This window comes from Ranitomeya imitator, chromosome 8, assembly GCF_032444005.1.
Source record: "Ranitomeya imitator isolate aRanImi1 chromosome 8, aRanImi1.pri, whole genome shotgun sequence".
Lineage (NCBI taxonomy): Eukaryota > Metazoa > Chordata > Amphibia > Anura > Dendrobatidae > Ranitomeya > Ranitomeya imitator.
In genome coordinates this window covers 178,513,948-178,525,563 of record NC_091289.1, presented here as the reverse complement: position 1 = coordinate 178,525,563, position 11,616 = coordinate 178,513,948, and the positions used below count along the sequence as shown (strand labels likewise).

The 11,616-nt window shown below is 44.8% G+C and overlaps 1 protein-coding gene across 1 annotated transcript in view; it reads right to left on the bottom strand.

Annotated features, from left to right (window-relative positions):
- Nucleotides 1–5,776: 5,776 nt before the first annotated feature.
- Nucleotides 5,777–11,616, bottom strand: part of COL24A1 (collagen type XXIV alpha 1 chain) — a 261,918-nt gene continuing 256,078 nt past the window's right edge. Inside the window, exons 58-60 of the mRNA XM_069737975.1 lie at nucleotides 10,975–11,084; nucleotides 10,568–10,777; nucleotides 5,777–7,086 (exon numbers count right to left, since the gene is read on the bottom strand). Of these exons, the coding sequence (XP_069594076.1) occupies nucleotides 6,943–7,086; nucleotides 10,568–10,777; nucleotides 10,975–11,084 (464 nt within the window). The 3' untranslated portion in view covers nucleotides 5,777–6,942. The remainder of the gene's footprint in view (nucleotides 7,087–10,567; nucleotides 10,778–10,974; nucleotides 11,085–11,616) is intronic.

The window sequence follows — 11,616 nt, the reverse complement described above, 5'->3', positions numbered from 1 at the left end:
GGAGGAGCTGCACTCAGGGGAGGGATGGAGGAGCTGTACTCAGGAGAGGGATGGAGGAGCTGCACTCAGGGAGGGATGGAGGAGCTGCACTCAGGAGAGGGATGGAGGAGCTGCACTCAGGGGAGGGATGGAGGAGCTGCACTCGGGGGAGGGATGGGGGAGCTGCACTCGGGAGGGATGCAGGAACTGCACTCAGGGGAGGGATGGAGGAGCTGCACTCGGGAGGGATGGAGGAGCTGCACTCCGGAGGGATGGAGGAGCTGCACTCGAGAGGGATGGAGGAGCTGCACTCGGGGGAGGGATGGAGGAGCTGCACTCAGGGATGGAGGAGCTGCACTCCGGAGGGATGGAGGAGCTGCACTCAGGGGAGGGATGGAGGAGCTGCACTCGGGAGGGATGGAGGAGCTGCACTCCGGAGGGATGGAGGAGCTGCACTCGGGAGGGATGGAGGAGCTGCACTCCGGAGGGATGGAGGAGCTGCACTCAGGGGAGGGATGGAGGAGCTGCACTCGAGAGGGATGGAGGAGCTGCACTCGGGGGAGGGATGGAGGAGCTGCACTCAGGGATGGAGGAGCTGCACTCAGGGGAGGGATGGAGGAGCTGCACTCAGGGGAGGCAGATCCAGCCTCAGCCCCTAAAGTTCCAGCTGACTGAGATAGGACCACCACCGTCATTACCTGGTGTTCCTGCAAGTGTCCTGTGATTGTCCCAGAGTAAGGAGGCCTCCACACATAAGAAATCGTCAGTGTCGTCTTCAGGGCCGGGCTCTGCTTCATTCCCTTATGGCCGCTGCCCTTCATTGTGCTCCACGTTTACCGTTCCTCAGTGATATCATCTGCCAAGGTCTATTAAGGCCCAGTTAGACACATCCCAGTGTCTGCATATTGAGACTAATGTGTCCAGTAGCCATTTGGTGATTGCCACCATGCAGATTGTTCTGTTGCTATCACCTCCTCAGACTCCTGTGATTTCTACAATATGCACCAATTGCTCTGCGAAAACTGGTTAATCCATCGTTTGCTGTAAGCATTACGAACTGTTATTACAGTCTGTTCCCATTATGTTGTAATCTGCTGTGGATTTTACAGCTAAGTTCTGCTTCAGACCTGCCGTTTACCTCTTCATCTTCGCCCCTGACTTCTGGTGTGTCCTAGCTCACTTATTGTGTGCTGTTCAGCATAGCCACTTACTGTTGCACATACCTCCCAGCCTGCAGTGCCAATACCTGGGGTCCGAGTGTCTTAACAGGAGGCCTCCATATACATTAGGTATCATCTGTTGGAGGCGAGAGGGCAGGCCTCCATAATAATTAGCTATCATCTATTAAGGGAGGGGAGGAAGCGGGCAGGTGTCCATAGACATTAGATATCTATTATGGGAGTGGAGAGGTCTCCATATACATCTTTTAATCATCTGTTGGGGGAGTTTGAGGAGACCACTATACATAATAGATGTCATCTGTTGGGGGGGGGAGGGGTAGCAGGGAAACCTCCACACACATTAGATATCTGTTAGCAGGGCCGGCTCCAGGTTTTCATGGGCCCTGGGCGAAAGAATCCCGGTGGGCCCCTTTAACACATACCACAATTCATAATGCACCGATACGGCAGAGAAATATAGGTATAGTACAATGCCAAAGATTTCACTTATTCTTACATTACATGAGTGATATCTATTGAACATTCTACATTAGCTCAGAAACCGGACAGTATAGTCCTCTATACAGAATAATGAGCCCCATATATTGCTCCAAACAGAATAATGAGCCCCATATATTGCCCCGTACAGTATAATGGCCCCATATAGTGCTCCATACAGTATAATTGGCACCACATAGTCCTCTATACAGAATAATGAGCCCCATATATTGCTCCAAACATAATAATGAGCCCAATATTATGCTCCGTACAGAATAATGAGCCTCATATAGTGCTCCATGCAGTATAATGGGCACCACAGAGTGCTCCATACAGAATGATCTTCATATATTGCTCCAAACGGAATTGACCCCATATAATGCTCCATACAGTATAGTGAGCCACATATAATTCTCCATACAGTATATGATGGGCCCCATCTATTGCTCCATATATAATGGTCCTCATATAATGCTCCATACAGTATAGTGAGCCACATATAATTCTCCATACAGTATACGATGGGCCCCATCTATTGCTCCAGCGTTGCTTGACGCTGCTCTCCTCTGGACTCCTCACCGTCGGCGTCTTCCTGCTCTGTGCTACGACTGCTCAGGCAGAGGGCGCGCACTGGTGACGTCATCGCGCCCTCTGACCTGAACATCACAGGATGGAAATGCAAGTAGAAAAGCCGCGTAGACACCATCACGTGTTTCTCAACGCAAGCAATAAATAGCCAGGTCTTTCACCGGGAAGGAACAACCACGGGAAGGGCAGCATCCCAAAAGGGAAAACCACCTATGCCAAAACATGGTATCCATCCACAGACAGCTGTTTCGGGGTATTTGCCCCTCATCAGTGTGGAGTAGGAAACTGGCTATAAGGAGCAGTGCCTAGTAAAAGGACTATAAACATAAGGATGAATGACCTCGGGGAGATCATTCTGGATCACTGCGTTGAGAAACACGTGATGGTGTCTCCGCGGCTTTTCTACATACATTTGCATATTTCCCATAAGGGATGGGGGCAGTGTTCTGGATCACTGCATTGAGAAACACGTGATGGTGTCTCCGCGGTGTCGAATGTTTTGATCTCCCCGAGGTCATTCATCCTTATGTTTATAGTCAGAGGATGGAAGACGCTGTAGCGCTGGAACCGGGAGAGGTACGGTAAGTATCGCAAGTGCCGGGGCCCGGAGCAGGCAGGGGGTCCACTCGTGGGGGCCGGCACTATAGTGCGCCAGTGTCCCCGACGGCGAGTGGGTCCCCTGCCTGCTCAGGGCCCCGGCACTTGCCCGGGTGCTGACGCCGGCCCTGCAGGGAGTCCTCCTTACACAACAGGTAACATCTGTCAGTGGACCCTGTATTCCTCCATACACATTAGATATCATCTGTTGGGGGATCGGGGAGTCCTCCATACACATTAGGTATCATCTGTTGGGGGATCGGGGAGTCCTCCATACACATTAGATATCATCTGTTGGGGGATCGGAGAGTCCTCCATACACATTGAATATCATCGGTTGGGGGATCGGGGAGTCCTCCATACACATTAGATATCATCTGTTGGGGGATCGGGGAGTCCTCCATACACATTAGATATTATCTGTTGGGGGATCAGGGAGGCCTCCATACACATTAGATATCATCTGTTGGGGGATCGGGGAGTCCTCCATACACATTAGATATCATCTGTTGGGGGATCGGGGAGTCCTCCATACACATTAGATATCATCTGTTGGGGGATCGGGGAGTCCTCCATACACATTAGATATCATCTGTTGGGGGATCGGGGAGTCCTCCATACACATTAGATATCATCTGTTGGGGGATCGGGGAGTCCTCCATACACATTAGATATTATCTGTTGGGGGATCAGGGAGGCCTCCATACACATTAAATATCATCCATACACATACGATATCATCTGTTGAGGGATCAGGGAGTCCTCCATACACATTAGATATCTGTTGGGGGATCGGGTAGGCTTCCATACACATTAGATATCATCTGTTGGGGAGCAGGGAGTCCTCCATAAACATTAGGTATGATCTGTTGGGGGAGTGGGGAGTCCTCCATACACATTAGATATCATCTGTTGGGGAGCAGGGAGTCCTCCATACACATTAGATATCATCTGTTGGGGGATCGGGAAGTCCTCCATACTCATAAGATATCATCTGTTGAGGGATCAGGGAGTCCTCCATACACATTAGATATCATCTGTTGGGGGATCGGAGAGTCCTCCATACACACTGAATATCATCGGTTGGGGGATCGGGGAGTCCTCCATACACATTAGATATCATCTGTTGAGGGATCGGGAAGTCCTCCATACACATAAGATATCATCTGTTGAGGGATCAGGGAGTCCTCCATACACATTAGGTATCATCTGTTGGGGGATCGGGGAGTCCTCCATACACATTAGATATCATCTGTTGGGGGATCGGAGAGTCCTCCATACACATTGAATATCATCGGTTGGGGGATCGGGGAGTCCTCCATACACATTAGATATCATCTGTTGGGGGATCGGGGAGTCCTCCATACACATTAGATAATATCTGTTGGGGGATCAGGGAGGCCTCCATACACATTAGATATCATCCATACACATACGATATCATCTGTTGAGGGATCAGGGAGTCCTCCATACACATTAGATATCTGTTGGGGGATCGGGTAGGCTTCCATACACATTAGATATCATCTGTTGGGGAGCAGGGAGTCCTCCATAAACATTAGGTATGATCTGTTGGGGGAGTGGGGAGTCCTCCATACACATTAGATATCATCTGTTGGGGAGCAGGGAGTCCTCCATACACATTAGATATCATCTGTTGGGGGAGCAGGGAGGCCTCCATACACATTAGATATCATCTGTTGGGGGATCGGGAAGTCCTCCATACACATTAGATATCTGTTGGGGGATCGGGTAGGCTTCCATACACATTAGATATCATCTGTTGGGGAGCAGGGAGTCCTCCATAAACATTAGGTATGATCTGTTGGGGGAGTGGGTAGTCCTCCATACACATTAGGTATGATCTGTTGGGGGATCGGGGAGTCCTCCATACACATTAGATATCATCTGTTGGGGGATCGGGGAGTCCTCCATACACATTAGATATCATCTGTTGGGGAGCAGGGAGACCTCCATAAACATTAGGTATGATCTGTTGGGGGAGTGGGGAGTCCTCCATACACATTAGGTATGATCTGTTGGGGGAGTGGGGATGCCTCCATGCACATTAGGTGTCATCTGTTGGGGGATCGGGGAGGCCTCCATACACATTATGCATCATCTGTTGGGGGATCGGGGAGGCCTCCATGCACATTAGGTATGATCTGTTGGGGGATCAGGGAGTCCTCCATACACATTAGATATCATCTGTTGGGGGAGTGGGGAGTCCTCCATACACATTAGATATCTGTTGGGGGAGTGGGGAGTCCTCCATTCACATTATATATCATCTGTTGGGGGATTGGGGAGGCCTCCATTCACATTATAGAACATCTGTTGAGGGAGCGGAGGTCTCCATACACATTCGATATCATCTGTTGGGGGATCGAGGAGGCCTCCATACACATTAGGTATCCTCTGTTGGGGGAGCAGGGAGGCCTCCATACACATTCAATATCATCTGTTGGGGGATCGAGGAGGCCTCCATACACATTAGGTATCCTCTGTTGGGGGAGCAGGGAGGCCTCCATACACATTAGGTATCCTCTGTTGGGGGATCGAGGAGGCCTCCATACACATTAGGTATCCTCTGTTGGGGGAGCAGGGAGGCCTCCATACACATTAGATGTCATCTGTTGGAGGAGTGGGGGGGATCTCCATAAACATTAGATATCAACCGATCACCCTGAAAACTGCCAACATTTCTCTACTATGTATTAGGGCCTTTAACTGTCAAACACATGGGTGTAATCTGCCATCTTATATATATGGCCAGTGTAAAGGGACTGACTCATCTTTTTTTATATAATGAAACTAGCCCTGCGGTGAACTGATCCAAAATAAACTGCTTTGGGGAAATGCAGTTTTATGTGGTGACCACGCTCTGGAAAGAGACTGTAGCAGCAGCAGATACTTCTTTTTTATGACATCCATATACCCTGTGGTGTAGGGAATCCGTGTAAGGTAGATCTTTTTATTAGAGTGGTAAGAGGCGACTGACAATCGTATTTTATGATGAAAGGGTAAAATATACACGTAGAAACATAAACCATACATGAAAGCCGTTTTAACATCATGTTCAACTTCTGCAGCCACATTATTTTTTTTTTTTTGACGAAATATGGATTTTTTTTTTGTTGTAGACAAATGAGAATTAAATAAAAATAATAGCACCAATTAATATTGCAAAGGAAAAAAAAAAAACATCATCTACACGACTGCAACGATTATAATTATTATAACTTAACATCAGCATTTTAAAATATCCGCTGTATTAAAATTTCAATACATGTTACAAAATATATACACACTTTTATCAACATGGATGCTGGGGATGGGGGGGGAATGCATCCCGAACAGGGCACAACTTTTATTTGGAAGTTTTTGTTTTGTACAATGAGAAAATATGTTTTATAGGCACCATATACGCTGTGCTATGCGGGGCTATCTAAAAAAAAAATAGATTGATCCTTTCACATGAATAAGTATCTATTGAAATGTAAGGAAACGAGAGGACGATGGATGTAGCCAGTACATACAAAAGTGAAGCCGTCGGATCCATTTACGCCATTAGCACCTTGTTTTCTTACGAGCACCAGGCAACATGGAAGAGGTAGGGTACCATCCCGAGAGAGGTAAATGTCCGCATAGGACCAGAATCCAACTTTTCGTCCCGTCACTGTTGCCGGGCCGGTGATCGCTCTCGTTGTATTATTATTGCACTTTTCAGAGCAGTAACCAGTACTGCTCCGCAGCAAGCCGACCGCTTTCTGGAAGGCAACTTGTACAGTGCTTTATATTTGTCTCAGGTTTAGATAACGTTTTTTTTTCTTTTCGATTTAAAGTTATATATATATATATATATATATATATATATATATATATATAGATTAATAAAAAAAAAAACTTAAATACTCTATCAATATCAAAGTTCTTTATCTCCTGTGAAATACGTCCTTCTTAGGAGGAAGTCTCTTCCGGCTTCTTTAGAAGATTGCCCACACAATGGTCTGTAATAGTCACGCAGTGGAGACACTGCTACCTTCCTTTATTTTATATGCTCTTTTGTAGAAAAAGAGACTTGCACTTAGCAGCTGCCCCTCGGTTTCTCTAGGTTATATCAGAGGAAGCAGACTGGGCCATTCTCCAAATAATGCTGTCCTTTCTGGAGTGGGGTGAACTTGGAGATGTCAATGATGGGAAGTTGGTTTGGTTCTTGAGTGTGAAACTTGAACTTTGTCTTGTGCCAGCTGCCGTCGTGTACCTGCATCAAAGAGAGCAATTATTAGTCACTGTCAATACATACTGTATATGGGGTCATTTTGGACAAACCCCTTACAATAAAGAGGTCTCAACAATGAGTTGATGTGAGAGGGGTCTGCTGCCACGGCCTTCTGCAATCAGCTGGTATTGCTGGGGAAATGGTAGGTCATCACTGCCCCTGCAGCTACATTGTACCTGTCAATCAATGAGCCTTCCAGATAGACCCTGACTGAAGTGACTGGGGAGTAGAGAGGGTCCCCAAGAAGGGAAATCTCTACAATAACCATTTGCCACAATAAGGTAGAGAACATCTTGACATTTATTGTAAGGTTGTCCTCAAGACCTAAGGTCTTCTGGAACACACCGCTCCCCAGCCTCCTGACTCCTTGCTTGCAGGAAACCTCTGTGCTCCTGAATGATTGACAGTTTGGACCAGCGGTATTGTCGTCCCTGTGACCTAGCGCGTGCGTTCTCCCATGTATATTTCCTTCTGTAGCATTGGGATAGTACAGGGACATTGACGCTGGCTGGACCCTGCGAGCTCAGAGAAACACTTCCAAACTAGATAGAAAAGAGCTTGCAAGCGCACGCTACTTGCTTATCAGACCCGGCCACGTCTGATGGACTGTAGAGGAGGCCGATAACTTAGGAAACTAGCAGTCACCTGTAGAATTCAATATCCCTCCATTCCTGAGAATATTGGGAAATTACAAAGTTGCTTGTTGTTAAACTTCTATCTACAGAATTTTTTACTTGATACTGTCTATTTCACTGGTTGTAGATTTACAGTTTTTCAGCATAACAGGGTTCAGACAATATGCAGCTCACAGAACCCCCCTATTACGCCCCCATTAATGTCCTCAAGAGAATTAATCAAAAGATAACAAACCCTTTTATATCAGGCACTTCTAGTCTCCGTGACTTCTGGCTCACTAGTTCAAGTCACATTTCAAAGCCCGTTAAAGGGTCGATAGTGGCTTGTAGGTTTTCTGCTTCCACCAGGTGGCGCTACAGAGTTCAAGTCCACTTCCTCTCTAAAGAGGCAATTTGCATAATTAATTTGTATGAAGTCCTGACCCATAAAGGGGCGGTCCGAAATACTACTTAATTTTCATTTTAAATCCCTAGCTATTTAACCCCTTAGTGACCGAGCCAAATTTTTGAAATCTGACCAGTGTCACTTTATGTGGTAATAACTCTGCAACGCTTCAACAAATTCCAGTGATTTTGAGATTGTTTTTTCGTGACACATTATACTTTATGATAATGGTAAATTTAGTTCAACATTTTTTGTGTTTATTTATAAAAAATATCAAAAATTTGAGAAAAATGTTAAAAAATTTGCAATTTTCTAAATTTGACTGATTATCCCTTTAATCCAGATAATCATACAACAGCAAACCATTAATAAATAACATTTCCCACATGTCGGCTTTAAATCAGGACCATTTGTAAAATATTATTTTATTTTGTTAGCATTTTAGGAGGTTTAAAAATGTAGCAGCAATTTTTCATTTTTTCAAAGAAATTTACAAAATTTATTTTTTTAGGGACTTATCCATGTTTGAAGTGACTTTAGGGGTCCCATATATTGGGAAACCCACAAACGTGATACCATTTTAAAAACAGCACCCCTAAACATATTGAAAACTGCTGTCAGGTAGTTTATTAACCCTTCAGGTGCTTTACAGGAATTAATGCAAAGTGGTATAACAGAAATGAAAATGTGTATTTTTACCACCTAAATGTTGCTAACTTTTAAACAGATTACTACAGCCGTCAGACTCTAAGGCCGCTATTTGGTCATGAATTGCCATGGCAAACATCAGGACAACAAAATCATGATCTGAGGGCACTAATTGGGACAAAGAAGCCCCCACACTCTGTTAACCATTTATAATGATGTAGTCACTATTGACAGCAGCATCTAAGGGGTTAAACAGATTTAGATGGTGCAAATACTGATCCTGGCTGATACAGAAAGTTGTCAGCTATAGTGTACAGCTGACAGCTGCTGGATTGTCACCTGTATGGGGAGGATATTCTCTTATATGTCAGGTCAGTTAAAAGACGTATTGGCGGTCATTAAGGGGTTAATGCTATACTAGAAATGTAATCTATATACTAATATACTTTAATGCAGAATTCCCTATCCTTCCCTAACTACACTAACTGATTTTATTTTATTTTTTTCCAATTTCCTTTTTGATGACACTTTGTGTGAGAATCCCACTATATGCTGGGATACTCAAAACTAGTCGTCATCAGGGGGCAGAAATGAAGTGTAATCAGAGATGCTTGTTTCAGAGGCTGGGCTGGTCCCTTTGTGATATGCGCAATGACAGTGCACTCTCTCTCCCCGACTCACATGCATAGTAATGAGCCGGCAACAGAGGGCACTGTCAGTGTGTGTTGTAATAAAAATACCTGTCATGCATAGAACAGTGACATCACTGATGCTAGATGATGGCATTAAATAGATGAGCATTTAGGATGAAGATTATGTTATTTTTTGGACCACCTCTTTAAAGGAGCCATCCTAGCCACACACTTGTACCATATAGCTATTAGCCTAACCTTTAACATGAAATTCCTAATATACTGAATACTTTCTGTCAGTATATCCTCATCATGTTTTATATATTATATTTCAGAGAGGATGGTCTTATATATCTACTATATAATTGTCTAAGGGTCACTTCCTATTTTAGTTAATGCTTAAAGGGGTTTCCAGTCCTTTTTTACCTATCCATTGGTCATCAGTATCAGGTTCCTGTTTTCTTCCAATTATGTATTGTGTCATTTCTTTCTTACTTTTCTTAGAAATGTATAAATAGATTGACAACTGGGTGTTACCAGTTTGGGTTTGCCCCACATTCTGACACTGTCCAACCAGTGATCACAGTGCCAGGGACACACCCCTTTGACATTGGGAACGGTAACCCCTTTTGTAAAAATATATATAAAAAAATTCTGGTTGAAAAACAGAGGAATGGAACAATGTAGTGTTCCGGGAAAAAAATTGCAAGAATTGTCATTTCATGCAGAATGCAAATATTTAGTAAAATAGACATATCAAGGAAAGGTGACTTGTGTAAGTGTTGCTGAAGATGTCTTCTCTCTCCTGAACTCTAATGCCCTAATACATCAAGACTGTTTACTCGAGAGTCTTAATGAAGACAACGCTGGAATAAGATGTGCATTATTCAGAGTTCTCTTAATGAAATTTCTGCATCTTGGAACTGTCATGCAAATGATGGCGGAGAGTATGATGAATTTTCCGGCAGGCTTTACCACGCCCCATAACTCTCATTTTGGCCGAGATTGGCGTAAAAAAAAAACACCAAAAGGTGCAACAGGTTTCTGCAACGTCGAGTTGCGCAAACATTTTTTGACATTTCAAGGAGTTTTACACCTTAATGAATAAGGCCCTAGGTGCGTGCTCTGCGGCCGGCTGTTGGTTTGCTTCAGTTGCATCTTACCTTGCATTCATCTAGAAGCACGTTTCTTTCAAGTAATTTGTTTCCTTCAAAATTGTAGCCATTCCATCCCTTGAAAGTAAGAGGTGTCTCTCCACCAACATCTGTCCCTAAGACTGGAGTGTTCAGACAGTGGATAGTGATGGTGTGAACGGCCTCCAAACTCAGCAAATGGAGGAAATTCATCTGCACTTTGCCGACGCCAAATTCCAGCTGGTCAAAATGGAAAAGATGAGTTGGTATACTGAGTATTACAAGATGAATGCAACAAATGAATACTAGTCTCCAGTCACTGCACTCATGCGATGTGACTTGGGGGTTTCCTTTTGGGGTGGAGATTCTGTTAGAGAGGTCTGGTCCTGGCCACCCATCAACACAATAGTGCTGCCTCGTTTTACAAGTTACAATACCTTTGTCACAGTAAGAGGCGATAAACACGTCTGTCCTCCTGCTGTAAAGTTACAGAACACTTCTATCGAATCCGATGGACAGCCAAGATTTGGGTCGATCCAATACTTTCCTAGGAGACACAGAAGAAATGTTGTACAGCCGGTGAGTGAAGAACGCAGATTGGGGCATGGACAATTCAGAAAGTATTAAAAAGAAACGTTATGGCACTTGGAAGAAGAAAAAAAATAAAAATTCTTGGATCGTTAAAATGAAATGGGCTGTCCCACAAACAAAATCTATTCACAGGATTGGTGATAAATAGTGATGAGCGAGTGTGCTCGTTACTCGGGTTTTCCGAGCATGCTCAGGTGTTCTCCGAGTATTCGGCACGCTCGTAGATTATGTTTGTGTCCCTGCTTCTGCATGATGTGCGGCTGCTAGACAGCCTGAATACATTTGGGGATGCCCTAACAAACAGGCAATCTCTGCATATGTTCAGGTTGTCTAACAGCCGAAAATCATTCTGCTGCAGGGTCACAAACATAATCTACGAGCACGCCCAAGATATTCGGAGAACACCCGAGCATGCTCAGGAAACCCGAGTAACGAGCACACTCGCTCATCACTATTGATAAATGTATCACTGGGAGTCCAACCACTGG